This window comes from Oryx dammah, unplaced genomic scaffold (assembly GCF_014754425.2).
Source record: "Oryx dammah isolate SB20612 unplaced genomic scaffold, SCBI_Odam_1.1 HiC_scaffold_18, whole genome shotgun sequence".
Classification (NCBI taxonomy): domain Eukaryota; kingdom Metazoa; phylum Chordata; class Mammalia; order Artiodactyla; family Bovidae; genus Oryx; species Oryx dammah.
This window is the reverse complement of record NW_024070202.1, coordinates 103,121,940-103,136,749: the sequence shown is the minus strand read 5'-3', so window position 1 is coordinate 103,136,749 and position 14,810 is coordinate 103,121,940. Positions and strand designations below refer to the sequence as shown.

General features: G+C 49.8%; 1 protein-coding gene across 4 annotated transcripts in view; it reads left to right on the top strand.

The window, feature by feature from the left end:
• HIPK2 (homeodomain interacting protein kinase 2) overlaps positions 1 to 14,810 on the top strand; it is a 205,728-nt gene that overhangs the window by 129,393 nt on the left and 61,525 nt on the right. For all 4 annotated transcript variants that reach the window (XM_040259987.1, XM_040259989.1, XM_040259988.1 and 1 more), the window contains exons 3-6: positions 7,435 to 7,558; positions 7,949 to 8,068; positions 10,168 to 10,254; positions 12,189 to 12,373. In XM_040259987.1, coding sequence (XP_040115921.1) covers positions 7,435 to 7,558; positions 7,949 to 8,068; positions 10,168 to 10,254; positions 12,189 to 12,373 — 516 coding nt within the window. The remainder of the gene's footprint in view (positions 1 to 7,434; positions 7,559 to 7,948; positions 8,069 to 10,167; positions 10,255 to 12,188; positions 12,374 to 14,810) is intronic.

Here is a 14,810-nt window from a genome sequence, read left to right as displayed (position 1 = left end):
CCTGTGATGCTGTTTCATTTTATCCTCCTGCCAACGTCAGGAAATCGGTATACAGCCACGACCTGACGGCACTGGTCCTGAGTGTTCCCACTCAACTCAGGTGGTGTGCACGCCTCTGTTGGAGGTCATTCCCCCATAGGGTCACAACATCTGCACGTGATCTGGGAATGCCTCACCAGCTACATGTTCTGTCAGGAGAGCCCCCGGAGTGAAATATCAAAGCTTAATCACTGCTGTGTTGAAAATGACAGTTGTCCGTTCTCTTTCTATAGAAAGATAGAATTTTCTATGTCTTGCTATGGAAATGTTGGAAAGGAACAATCTCTCTTTCTTAGGTGCAAATTTTGTCTGACACTTCGTGTGTGTTTCAAGTATTTCTGATGTCCCAAAATAGCAGTGAGGAGCCTCTATAAGAGGATTCCATGGGCTGGTAAGGGAAGGTTGAGACCCTGACACAGCTTGGGTGGTTCTGAGCCCAGAGGGGAAAGGCCATGTCCCAAGGTGGCAGTCCTACCCACTAGGGACCCAAACTGAGAGACCAGAAACAGCCCCCATGCAAGAAACCAGGATGTGATTTTTTTTTTCTTTTTTTTTTTAAAGCATGTAAACTTTGAAATAGAAAGGCCAAGTAGTCTGCCTCTTGTCATAGGCAGTGTTGCCAAGGAGATGGCGCCAGCTTCAGGGAAAACTGGTGCCTGCTGAGGGTGTGGGTTTGAAACAGAAAGGTTTCTTCCTTCTCCAGAGGTGTGGTGAGTACCTGGGTGCTCCAGGCGTCTGTGCTAGATGCCAGAGGTGCAGCCAGAGGCCAGGGATGGACGTGTACTCACCCCACCCTGTGCCTGGAGGCCACCTCACCCAATCACCTCTCCCGAGAAGGCCCCCAGGCTTTGCCTCACCAGCATGTGCTGGGCCCTGGTTGTATGTTGGCCACAGGCCATTGTTGCCTCCAACTAGACAGTGAACTCCTGGAAGAACCGCAGGGTCTGGTTTCTGACCGTCAGCACCCAGCACAGTGCCTGGCACGTAGAAGATGCTTAGGAAAATGGCAGTTGAATTATTCCCCGCTAAGTGACTAAATAAGGGGTGCTAAACTCTGTCTTAGGATAACCCCTGCTAATAATGGTTTCTTCCCTGAAGAATAAATACACCTTAGCAACCATCGAATGTGCTTCAGGTGCACTGAACAGAAAGAAACCGATTTTAGACTTGACTTTGAACATCGAGGAGCTTGGAGCCTTACAGACCAGTGGAGCAGGGACCAGGCATCTCCCCGATCATAGCAGAGGGGTCTTTGGTTCCCCAGGGATTAATGAGGGACCAGATAAAGAAGTGCCTTCCTGAACTGAGGGCTCATGTTGAGCAGATTTTTATGGAGCATCTGCTGTGTACCAGACTGAGGCTCAAAACGTAGGAACACAGGCCCTGCCCTTGGGATAGTGGAGGGCGAACACCCAGACATGTATATACAACAGTTTTTGTTGTTGTTCAGTCGCTCGGTCATGTCTGACTCTTTGCAACCCCATGGACTGCAGCACACAGGCTTCCCTGTCCTTCACCACCTTCCCAGAGTTTGCTCAAACTCATGTCCACTGAGTCGGTGATGCCATCCAACCATCTCATCCTCTGTTGTCCCGTTCTGTCTTCAGTCTTTCCCAGCATCAGGGTCTTTTCCAATGAGTCAGTTTTTCGCATCAGGTTGGTCAAAGGATTGGAGCTTCAGCTTCAGCATCAGTCCTTCAGGTGGTCAGTTAATATTTATTGGACCGATCTGGTGGTTCATGTCTGAATGTTCACCATGCAGTCCACCAGCACCGAGAGCAAGGGGGAGTGAGGAAGGGGCGGGGGAGGACAGGCTTTCTCAGAAATGTGACCAACGTGTCATGTGTGCAGACAAGAGGACACGGCCTTTGAATGGGGGAGAGTTTCAGAGTAAATCGGAAAAGGTTGAAACCAAAGGCAGGAGATCAGTAGGGGTTTACAAGAGAGGGCTGGACCACAGAGGGCTCCAGCAAGCCCACAGTGTAGAGCTGAGTGGAGGATGGCTTCTAGAGGAAGTGGGAAGAGATGGGCCTTATCAGCCCTGCCCATTCACATGCACAGAAGTCCGCTTTTCCCCGGACGAAAGGCTCACGCCTGGGCTCCCATTCCTTCATGAAGATTCGCCTCTTCCACCCTCCTTTGTTTGCGAGCCTTAGAACTTTCCATCTGAGTCACATATTTTAGCACTTTTCTTATATTTAATAAAGGTTTATTCAATCTACAAATCCTTACTGGTTGGCTCCTAAATGCCAGGCCCTGTGCTGCCCCCGTGGACGTAGCAGAGGAGACAGACGGTGAGGAGGTTATTGGGAGAGTGCTGTAAGGTGACATTTACGGCACCGGAGATGGAGACTGACTGGGGTCAAGGGACGCCTGTCAGCAGCGGTGACAATTAACCGGAGGTTTGAAGGATGAGCCAGAAGGAAGCCGCCACCTGAGAACCAGGGGAGAAGGCATTTGATGCCAAAGCAACAGCTCCGCGGGAAGGCTCAGGAAACTGGTTAGGCTGGGGCTCACTGACCTGAGAGAGTGGACAGGTGACAGTGCGGGGTGGGCGGGGCCCAGCGGGGGGAGGGACTGAGATTTCCTTCTCAGGGAGGCAGGGAGCCTGGGAAGGACTTCGAGCTGAGGGCCTCTGACCTGTTGAGCTGGTAGAGAGTGGACTGAAGGAAGCAGGGATGGAGTGGAAAGACAGGAAGGCCCAGGTGAGGCGGTCAGGGCCAGGGCGGTGGCAGCAGAAGCGGAGAATCCAGGGCCAGTTGAGCTGCTTTGGAGCTGCCATTATTGAGTGGCAAGGATGGAGAGGGAGAGAGAGGAATCGGCGATCAATCCCAGGTTTGCAGCATGAGTAATGGGGCAGGCTGGGGTGGGGGGGGTGCAACAGGAATTCCATTTAGTGGAACAGAGGACAGAGGGAAGAATTATTTGGGGTGGGAGGGTGCAGAGGAGCAGAGTTCCCTTTTAAAGACAAGTTGAGGTGATTGAGAGATATTCCAACGGAGATGTCAGGCCATCAGAAACATAAAGCTGGAGCCGAGAAAAGTCCAAGATGGAGACAGACTTTTGGAAATACACAAAATGGGATTTAAACCGCTAAGAATGGCCACAGTGACCGTCGCAGTTTCCCAGCGTGCAGAGACGAGTACCACAAAATACATGACTCAGAATAACAGAGCCTTGTTCTCTCACAGTTCTGGAAGCTAGATGTCCAAAATCAAGGTGTCAGCAGGGCCATGCTCCCTCTGAAGCTTCCAGGAAGGGGCCTTCTTGCCTCTTCTAGCTTCTGCTGGCTCCTTGGCTTGTGACAGCATCACTCCAGTCTCTGCCTCCGTCTTCACATGGCCATCTTCCCTCTGCGTCTGTGTCCAAATCTCCCCCTTCTTCCGAGGACACCAGTCTACTGGATTGGATGAAGGATGCACCCTGCTCCAGGATGAGGTCATCGTAACTGATGACATCTGTAGTCACCCCATTCCCAAAGAAGAGCCCACGTTGAGCTACCAAAGATTAGGACTTCAGCATGACTTTGGGACACAGTTCAACCCCATAAGTATTACCTAGAAAAACAACAAAACAAGAGAAGAGAAGGGGTCCTGGGGCTTTTGCCATGGGCAGCGCTTGGACAGAGGAGGACAAGCTGTGAGCCGCAGAGCAGAGCAAATGCAGGAGCACGTAGTGTCGTGCGAACCAAGATTGCCTGTTTCAAGACTGGGTGGAATGACAAGCCGTGTTTCTTCCACACGGCTCTCAGGCTCCAGAGCTAAGAACCTGACCAGTGGGCGCAACGTGGCCCCTGCTGGCCTCGGCAAGCTCCACGCTTGAATGGAGCGGAGGGGCAAGTCCAGTGAGAGGAGGGAGGGAAGATGCAAAGGACGGAGCATTGGAAGCTGCCGGAGATGGCTCTGCAGAGACTCGGCTTTGGACGGAGAACAGAGAACTCGGGCAGCAGCTGCAGAGGCTGAAGGGATTGGGAGAGGTTTGGTTTTGGCGTGTTTTGTTCCTGCATTCTGTTTTATTGTTTTTAGACAGGAGACACTGGAGCGAGAGTGTGTGCTTGGATTAGGTCTCTGTGTGTGTGTGTGTGTGTGTGTGCGCGTACTGTGTATGTTTTTGTGCTCAACTTCAGTTGTCACCTGTGCTTTGGGGTTGCCTCCCCAGCAGCCCGTGGGGGACAGGGCTGCACCTTCTGTTTCTTTTGTCTCCCAGCTGCCTTGCCTGATGCCCACACGTTTGCTCACTAGATCACAGCAAAAGAAATCCTCTGCCGTACATATCGCGACACCGAGAATTGCTGTCATTCCATTTTCTGATGGACTAAACAATTTTTAAAAATATTTACTTACTATTTATCTGGCTGTGCTGGGTCTTAGTTGAGGCATGAAAACTCTTAGTTGCAGCATATGGGATATTACGTCCTCAACCAGGGATCGAACCTGAGCCCCCTGTATAAGGACCTCGGTGTCTTAACCACTGGGCCACCAGGGAAGTCCCCACGTAGATGATTTTCACATTCCTGTAGCGTGAGTCTGCCGTTTCTTGCCCAAGAACATCACTGGCATGCCCTTTGCATGACAATCTTACCTGTTGGATTCTGCTGGGCAGATCATCAGGGAACAGAATCTGGGAAATGGGTTTCCAGGGGTTCCCAGTGGTCTGCTTAAGGTCATGAAAAAGTGAAAGTGAAAGTTAGTCGCACAGTCGTGTCCTACTGTTTGCGATCCCATGGACTGTAGCCCACCAGGCTCCTCTGTCCTTGGAATTCTCCAGGCAAGAGTACTGGGGCATGAGGGCCAGTTAATTTACCTGATAGGAAGGACAGCCTCATGGTCAAGTCCAGAGATGGCCACACGGAACCAGAGCAGCCTCTTCCTAAGACCTGACCTGGAGACTGGAGTGTCCAGGCTACAACGGGCAAAGGGACAGGTCACAAGAACGGGAGACAGAGGTGCCGAGATGCCTGATTCTGAGCCAGCAGCAACTGCCACAAGAGGGGCTTCTCAGGACCAGAGCAGGTATCTCCCCAAGGAGAGGCCAGAGTCTCCACGTGAGAGGAGGCAGGTAGACACATCTGACTCTTGAACAGAGAGGGCAGAAAGCAAAGCAGGTTCTGCCACATGTGTAACAAGAGCATGTTGTTTTCACTATCGTGTTCTTTTGAGATACTCCCTTCTTTTCGAAAAGATGTGTTGGTTTTTTTTTTTTTAATAAACCGAAACCACCACGGAAGAAATGGCATTGCTGGAAGCAACCTGCGGTAGTCTCTTCAGTTCCACATAGTGATCTGTGGCTCTGGAAGCCCTGGTGTGTGGGGGTACCGCTGGACACAGTGACCTAGGCCAGGTCCAAGGTCCCATGACCCGGGACAGTCCAGCACTGATGCCTCCCCAGGGCAAGAGCCATCCCCCACGTCCACGTGAACCATCAGCAACTAGGCTGGGAGGAGACAAAGACCAAGGACAGACCGAAGTGGCAGGCACAACACCCAGCAGCGAGGGGACGGGGACAGTGGAGACCCCTTAAGTAACAGCTCGCTCCCCAGCCCTCCGCAGCAATGCTCTCCTTCCAAGCCCACAGAGACTCAACCTTGGCCTGGCCGTCCAGACCACAATCTCGGCGCTCTAGAAGCACCCCCAGTAGTGCTGCCTCTCCAGCTCCAAGGAAGGGAAGAGACTTCTTTTTACAGCTGAAAAATAAAAAAACTTGATAGCAAGACCTTTTGGTTCTTATTTGTTTTTTCAGAACCATTATGTAGAGAAAGGAAAAAAAAAAACAAAACAGCAATGAGAGCCAGTTTAAAGGAACAGGCAGGGAGATGCTTTGTGCAGGGAAAATTCAGCTCGAAGCTCCAACAAGTGGAGGTGTTCCTGGCACCCCCTCCCTCCCTCCTCTCCTGCTGGCTGGGCAAAGATAACCCTGATAGAGAAAAGTCTCCCAGCTCCCGAGCTCCCTCTCCAGGCTGCTGAAAAGGTGGAGTTGCATCTTCCTGGATCACGCCATCAAGGGGACCGTTGATAGAGAAAACAGAAGTTGGGCCCGTGCATCAGCAGAATGCCTTGAGCCACATTTAGAAAAAAAAAAAAAATCATAAACTAAGTTCATATCTCATGCCCCGAGCGTGGTTTTCTCCAAAATGTAGACCTAGCAATCATGACCAATTCCTAGAAGAGCAGAGCTGCTCTTGTGGTCTTTGGTTTTGATTACCAAGTACATGTGGAATTTTCTCTTTGAGTTTAGGTGATTTCCTTCAGAAGTTCCAGCAGCTAACCAGGTTTATCATGTGAAGGAGTATATTTTCTGAAGTTAGGAAAGGGTTTATAATGGAGTTCTGATTAACACGTGAACTACAGATCATGAACCAGGTACTATAATTGTCATAGGAGAGAATTCTTTAGAAGGTAATGAAAAAAACAAAAAACAAAAAACTAGTGTTTCCTTGGAAAAGTGTGATACAAACTCCTAAAAAGGGATTGTTGGCATAAACAGATACTTTATTTAATCCCATTCTGGGGGGAGGCAACTTGTTTTATATATGACTGAAAATAGAATACCTGTACTTCAGAATTCCTTTGTAAAAACTGAGCATCCTTGGGACTTCCCTGGTGACCCAGTGGTTAAGACTCGGAGCTTCCACTGAATGTTCAGGGTGCAGGTTTGATCCCTAGTCAGGGAACTAAGTGGAGAAGGCAATGGCAACCCACTCCAGTACTCTTGCCTGGAAAATCCCATGGACGGAGGAGACTGGTAGGCTGCATTCCTTGGGGTTGCTCAGAGTTGGACACAACTGAGCGACTTCACTTTCCCTTTTCACTTTCATGCATTGGAGAAGGAAATGGCAGCCCACTCTAGTGTTCTTGCCTGGAGAATCCCAGGGACGGTGGAGCCTGGTGGGCTGCCGTCTATGGGGTCCCACAGAGTCGGACACGACTGAAGTGGCTTAGCAGCTTAGCAGCAGGAAACTAAGATCCTGCATGCCACTCAGCAAAATTTAAAAAAAACCTGGGCATTCTCTAAAGGTTGGTTTCCTGGGTTTTCAGCTACAAAAGATAATTCCTGAGTATCTCAAAGGCGTTGATTAGCTCGTCTGGCTGGAGCTTGATGGTAGTGAAGCAGTAGCTGTGGTTCCCTCTGGGTCTGCTCTACAACCTCAGACCTGCCGTGCATCTCAGCCAGTGACCTAGCCAGGCACCCTACTGATGGGAGGACCAAGCCAAAGGATGCAAGGATCACTGCAACCCAGCTCAAGAACAACAGGACCTTTCGGGGGTCAGTAACGGTAGCTTGGGTTTGTAAGACTGGATTTTTTTTTTTTTTTTTTTTTTTTTAGAATTCAAATAGAAATAGCTTCTTGCTTTTCCAAATTGCTAATGACTGTTTTTTTCCATTCTTCCTTTTCAGGGCCCCTGAGATCATCCTGGGTTTACCATTTTGTGAGGCAATTGATATGTGGTCTTTGGGCTGCGTCATTGCAGAGCTGTTCCTGGGCTGGCCATTGTATCCAGGAGCTTCAGAGTATGATCAGGTGGGTCCAGACAGCACAGGTGTTCTCAGCCAGCTCTCTTCATTTGTCTGGATGGGCACCCCATCCATAACCTGACATGGGGTGGGGCTCTGAGGTATGATGTTGTCTCCCAAACCTTCCTTCCCTTCAATCACTTTTTTTTTGTAATTTAGCCACAACCTTTATTGAAGCATCTTACCTGTGTTATCTCTTCAAGTACCAGTATCCAAGTTTACAGTTGAGGATCGCCTGGCTTTTCTTTCTTTGTTCTTCTTCCTTTTCCCTTTTCCTTTGATTACTTCATTCTCTCCCTATAAAATTGTCATTTTTCTCCGAGACGCTAGAGCTGTTAGTATACCACGTGTATGATGACAGGAAAAGCCCTGACCTCATTCCCATCTTTCCTTGCAGATCCGGTATATTTCACAAACACAGGGTTTGCCAGCAGAATATTTATTAAGCGCAGGGACAAAGACAACTAGGTTTTTCAACCGGGACACAGACTCGCCGTATCCTCTGTGGAGGCTGAAGGTAGGAAGAGCGCCCACCTCATTCCTCACCAACACCCAGCTTTTGGGGAAGAAGGTCCCCGTGAAAGGTGCCCCCATTCGCCGGGAGCCTTTAACCGAGGCACGTGGGTCCTGGCTCTGACTCTGATTTGGCCATGACGGGGTCGCAACTGTGGATAATACATGGTGGATGAATTTTTGAATGTTCAGAAAGCACCGCTTTGCTTGACCTACTGCATTTGCACCTCAAGCTCTGATTGCTAAACTCCCTCAATTTCATCCAGTAAACCTGGACCACCTGCCTGGTTGGCTGCTGGATAGAGAAATGAAAAAAGTGAACGGTCCCCGGCCCTTAAGGAGCTCCCAGTGCAGAGGGAGACTGAACCTGTGTGATAGCCCTGCCCCATCCCCATGGCCAGCACCGCTTCAGGCAGGAACAGAATGTGGGAGCCTGGAGGAAGGAGCCTTGATTCCTGCTATGGCAGAGGATCGAGGAGGAGCATTTGAGCCAGGCCCTGAAGGATGCAGAGAGCTTTGCAGGCAGCAACACAGTATCCGAAGGCTCCGGGAGGGGTCTGCTGGCCCCTCCGGCAGGTGGTGTAGCGCCTCACTGCACACCGTAAACTCGGGCGGCTTGACTTTAACGGAAACATATTTTGCTTTCACTTTGATCTGTGCCTAGTAATTAAAATTAATGTTGTTGGTTTGTTTTTTTTTTCCTGGGAAGGAGAAAATAATATACCTCTTAAGTGTGTTTTGTGTTCATTTTAGGTGTTTCTTTTTTTTTTTTTTTTTGCAAGAGTGTAGGTGGGTATTTTTTTAACAGAAACCACAGCCAAACTATAATACATTTAGAGATAATGTGTGGTCAGTGATGGCAAAAGATTTAGAAAAGAGATCTGGCAGCTGAGCAGGCCTCTGAGGCTCCTGATGGGAGGCTGGCGTTTGGCACCTGTTGAGGGTGAGCGGCTCAAGGTCAGGTCCAGTGAAAAAGAGTCCTGGCAGGAGGAGGCTGAGGCTGGCCAGGGCCAGGGTTCATTACTGTGTCTTAGTTAGGAGATTCAGGCCTTCTTGGCCAGCTGTTCCTTCATTGAAGCCTGGATCTTAGCAGCTCCAGGTGTGCTGTCCTTGAGTGAGTCTTGAAGGATCAATTACCTGTGATCCATGAATAAATCCAAAACCCCATAGTCATCGGAAACAGCAGCTTCCTAGACTGAGGCCAGTTCAGAAACTGGACGTGTGTCCCCTGGACCCAAGCAGAGGGGACTGTCGAACAGTCTCCCGAGCCAGCAGTCACGTGACCTTGGCAAGCTCCTCAAGCTTTCTGCCCCTGTTTGTCCCTCTGGAAGATGAGCTGGTAATCAGCCTCCCTAAATTGGTTGTGAAGGGCATTACATGAGTTCACGTGCTTTGGAACAGTACCTGGGGACTTCCCTTGCAGTCCAATGGTTGAGAATCTGCCTGCCAACGCTGGAGACTTGGGTTCGATCCCTGTTCCAGGAAGGCTGCACATGCAGAGGGGCAACTAAGCCTGTGCCCCCAGCTACGGAAGCCCACGTGCCCTATAGCCCATGCTCCACAATAAGAAAAGCCACCACAGTGAGAAACCCCCTGTGGCCACAACTGGAGAAAGTCCGCATGCAGCGAGGACCCAGTACAGCCAAAAATAAATACGTAGTTAAATAGATAAATAATTTTTAAACAGTAGTGCCTGGCACATAGGGAGAGCTCTATGTGTAAGAGTTTGATAAATTAAAATTTTAAAATGTGTGGACCGAAGGCTTCTGCTTTCCACATATGAAACCTAACCACATCCCTTAAACTTAGGGGAGAACGTGGTCCTCAGGGTTGTGGCGTATACCGCCTTCTGGGGATCCTCCAGACCCGACTCAGAGCTGGCCCTCCAACAGTGTTCATGGGAAGGGAGGAAGGAGGAGGGGTGACCTAAGTGTGGAGCAGGAAGAGAGGAAGGAATTCTGGGCAGGTCACTTTAAAAATCCTGTCTCCTCTCTGAAAGGTGGGAAAAGATCCTCAGGGGGAGAAGCAGAGGTTGGTGGGTTTGAGTCACAATGACTAGGAAATAATTCATATTACCAATGGCCCGGTGCCTCTCTTGACCAGACACCAGATGACCATGAAGCAGAGACGGGGATTAAGTCAAAAGAAGCAAGGAAGTACATTTTCAACTGTTTAGATGACATGGCCCAGGTAAGCTCCATGGGTGAGTATACAGTGTTAGCCCTTTCAGAGCCAAGCACAACAACACTTCTGCAGGAGTAATTAACAGAAGATGGAGGGTAGAAATCCACTTAACTCCAATGTGGTGGCTGACTTTGACCTTAAACAATGATATGTTGGCCTTAGGAAGTATACCATTGGGTTTGTGGAACATTTTTAAGACCTTACACCAGCTCTTTAAAAACAGCTTCAGTTTACTGGCTCTTAATTGTAAAATAGCACTGGCCAATCTTACTGATGTCTTCATGAGAAGAATTCAAGCCCATTAGTTCATTTGAGTACCATGATGAGTTCTCTAGTGCCACTTTAACAAGGGGCCATAAACTGGTGACTTAAGACAATAGCGTTTATTCTCTTGCAATGCTGGAGGCTGAAAGTTTGAGATCACAGTACCAGCAGGCCATGTCCCCTCTACCAGCTCTAGGAAGAAACTGGCCCAGGCTATTCTAGTTTCTGGTGGCCCCCTTGACTTGTATCTGCATCCCCCAATCTCTGTCTCATTCATGTGGCCTTTTCTCTGTGTTCTCTGTGTTCCCTCTTTTCTCTGGGTCTAAAATCTCCCTTCTTTCTCTTACAAAGACACCAGTCGTTAGCTGTATGGCCCACCCTACTTCACTGTGACTTTAACTTGGGTACATCTGCTGAGACTCTGTTTCCAAATTAGGTCCCATTCCTGGGTACCAGGGACCAGGACATCCATCTTTTGTGAGCACACAACGCAATGCAGTCAGTCTCTCTCAGGTCACCTTTGTGTCCAGAGAGAATTCTAGAACACCAGCTATTTTTAGAATAAAACCTAGTCTAAAATCAGGGCAACCCAAAGTGAGTTTTTCTTCAAAGCAATGAGAAATACAGCTCCAGACCAATGAACGCTTAACACACTTCTTACTGAAGATAAGCGTAACCAAAACTCATGACTCCAAGTAAAGTACACTTGTCAGTTGATTAGAAGCTTTGATTTTCTGAGAAGACTGAAATTGCTTTCCAGTACATGTCTTGGGGCCGGGGGGGGGAGAAAGCACCACAAAACCAGGCTTTTAAAGGTCATCCTAATATAGGTTTCCCAGGCAGTACAGTGGTAAAGAATCTGCCTGCTGATGCAGGAGACACAAGTTGGATTCCTAAGTCAGGAAGAGCCCCTGGAGAAGGAAATGGAAACCTGCGCCAGTATTCTTGCTGGGAAATCCCACGGACAGAGGAGCCTGGTGGGCTACAGTCCACGGGGTGATAGTCGGACACGACTGAGCACACGCACACGCCGTATAGACTTGCTCTTGAAAGAAAAATCTTGTGTTCAGATATCCTGCCAGCCTTCGCCAGAGGTGGTCCCAGTGAACCCAGGGATTCAAATAACTCAGACCCTGGCTCAGGAGCTGCTAGGTGTGGGAAGCAGACCCCAATACCTCTGTTGGAAGGTTAAAGAAATAAACCTTTTTGCATCTTATTTTGTACTGCTTGGTTGTAATTATTGTTTTTTAACCATGGGGAAATATGTGTAGCCTAAAATGGTACAACTCTAAGTATACCATTCAGTACGTTCATATTGTCTTAAGTGCAGTCTCCAGAATTCTTTCATCGTATGGTTCTTTTCAGTGAGGTGTGATGCAAGGTGCATTTCAGCCTAACTGATGAAAGCAGGAGCCGGCTGCGCCCGCACATTCATATCTGTGCAGGTGCTCACAGGGGCCTCCCTCTTCCCTGAGCAGCCTCCCCCAGCCTCTCCTGCAGAGAGAACAGCCGTGGCAGTGACGAGCCATGGCAGCGCCCCCCACGGGGCAGACACAGCCTTCTGGGGGCTGGGAAGGGGTGACCAAGAGATTAGGATGGAGCTGCAGAGCACAGAACAGGGACGGGGCGAGGGAGGCCCAGCGGAATCTCGGTGACTTGTCCCCACTTGCTTGCAGGTGAACATGACGACGGATCTGGAAGGGAGCGACATGTTGGTGGAGAAGGCCGACCGGCGGGAGTTCATCGACCTGCTGAAGAAGATGCTGACCATAGACGCCGATAAGAGAATCACTCCAATCGAGACCCTGAACCACCCCTTCGTCACCATGACACACTTGCTCGACTTTCCCCACAGCACACAGTAGGTGTCCTGGTCATTGCTTTATCCCAGGGGTCGGCAGACATTTTCTTTAAAGCCCCAGGTAGTGCATATTTCAGGCTTTGTATGGACTTCCCTGGTGGGTCCAGTGTTCAAGACTCTGAACTCCTTTCAATGCAAGGAGAGCAGGTTTGATCCCTGGTCGGGGAACCAAGATCCCACATGCCTCGAGCCCACCCCCCGCAAAAAAATCAGGCTTTTGTAGCCGTATCGTCTCTGGCACAACTACTCAGCTCTGCCATTAGAGTTGAAAGCAGCTGTAGACATTACAGAAACCGACAAGGGAAGCTGTGTTCCACTAAAGCAGTATTTATAAAAATAGTCGGCAGCCACTCTGGGACCCTGGGCTGAAGTTTTCTTAACACCAAAAAGAGGGAACGGTAGGGCATGAGAGGGCATGAGGCTGGGTGGACCAGACCTGGGGTGTCTGCACGGAGGGAGGTGCTCAGAATGGCAGCTTCTGTGATGCAGAGCCATGTGCAAGCCAGAGGTCACGCGTGGACTTGGTCCCGTGTGGGTTGGGATCTACTGGTTTGTTCATTCATTCATTCATTCACTGGGCTGGGCCAGGGGCTGGAGGCAGTGGGGAGCAGAGCAGATGGGCACCCTGCCCACTGGAGTTTAGAGTCTATAGGAGAGAAAGTGGAAAGAGAAAGTGAAAGTTGCTTAGTCGTGTCTGACCCTGCGACTCCATGGACTGTTACAGTCTGTGGAATTCTCCAGGCCAGAATACTAGAGTGGGTACCCATTTTCTTCTCCAGGGGACCTTCCCAACCCAGGGATCAAACCCAGGTCTCCTGCATTACAGGTGGATGCTTTACCAGCTGAGCCACTAGGGGAGCCCAAGCATACTGGAGTGGGTAGCCTGTCCCTTCTCCAGGGGATCTTCCCAACCCAGGAATCAAACTGGGGTCTCCCGCATTGCCCACAGGTTTTTTACTAGCTGAGCCACCAGGGAAGCCCCTATAGGAGAGAGGAAGGCACTAAACCAAAGATCCCAAATAACCAGGCTGTTCTCAGGGGATACGAAGGGCGAGCAGAGCATGCAACAAGAGGACCTTGCTGGAGGCAGGGCAGGGATGACCCACAGATGTGACCGCCCAAGGAGAGGGAGCCACTTGGTGGAAAGGCCAGCGAGAGTGGAAGGAGCCTTGCCAGGTGGAGACCCCAGCACGGGCAAGATCAAGCACCCGGGGACAGGCAGAGATGAGACCTCAGGATAAGCCAGTGGCAGGGCTTCCATGTTATGGATTTCGCTCTTTCTCCTAAGAGTAATGGGAAGTCATTAAAGGATTGATGGCCAGGGAATGGCTGATTGGAGCTGTGTTAAACAAAGATCGGTCTGCTGTTGCTCGATCAAGTCAAATAAGCTTGGAAAAAATGCCCATCAGATCTAGCAACTTGGAGGTTGCTGGTAACCTATGGAGAGCTGTTTCCGTGGATGGTAGAAGCAGAAACCAGTTTAGCAGGTTGAAAGATTGAGTGAGAGGTGAAGAAATAGATGGTACCCTTTCAGGAAGGAAGGCTGTGAAAGGGGAGGGACAAAGTAGAGGAGTGACTCAGGAAGGCCCAAGGAGGGGGTTTCTTTTATATGGAAGAGACTTGAGCATCTTAAGAGGCTGATGGGAAGTGCCTGGTAGTAAGTAAGAGATTAAAGATAAAGGATGCTCAGAAGATGTTTCTCGAGGTAGTGGGAAGGACCAGGATTCGGAGGGCAGGTGGAGGAATAGGCAACATCACAGAGGGTGGGCAGAGGAGAGCGCATGGCTGTTGCAAGTGCCTGGTGCAGTGGAGGAGAGTTGAGGGGCTTCTTCCACCAGCTTCTGCCTCTCCTTGTTGAAAACAGGGTATTGGTGGTTAAAGGAGGGTAGGAAATCTTAGGTAGCGGAAGGTAGCAGAGACACTTGAACAGAGAAACAGAGCAGAATCCTGATTGTGGGGGTTGGATTTGAAAAGCCCAGGGTGTAAATGAACTCCCCAGGTGAAGGCATGGAATCAACAGGTTGGAGTTTGGCTGCGCTGCTAAGAGAAAAAGATTGACACAGATTTATGATGTTGGCAGTGAAGAGACTATAATCCGAAGTCATGGCTATGCGAGGCTTAGCTAAAAGAGAAAGGAAGTGAAGCTGGGAGGGGTCCATAGAGACTGAGTGGTCTGATCAGCTCAGAGAACGCTTAGTACAGTAATAGTTGAACTAGCCAGAGGGGTGGAAAGTGTGCCTAGGAGGTGGGATGCTTGAATCTGTGATTGTGGAAATGGCACGGTTTCAGGCTTGACGGTCCAAGGAATGGGGTGGCTGGAATTAACAGGTCCCTGGAGATAAGAAGGAACTAAGGAGCCAGGGAGTCTGACCAGGAATGAGGGTGACCTCCGAAGGGCTTCCCTGGTGGCTCAGACAGTAAAGAATCTGCCCGCAGT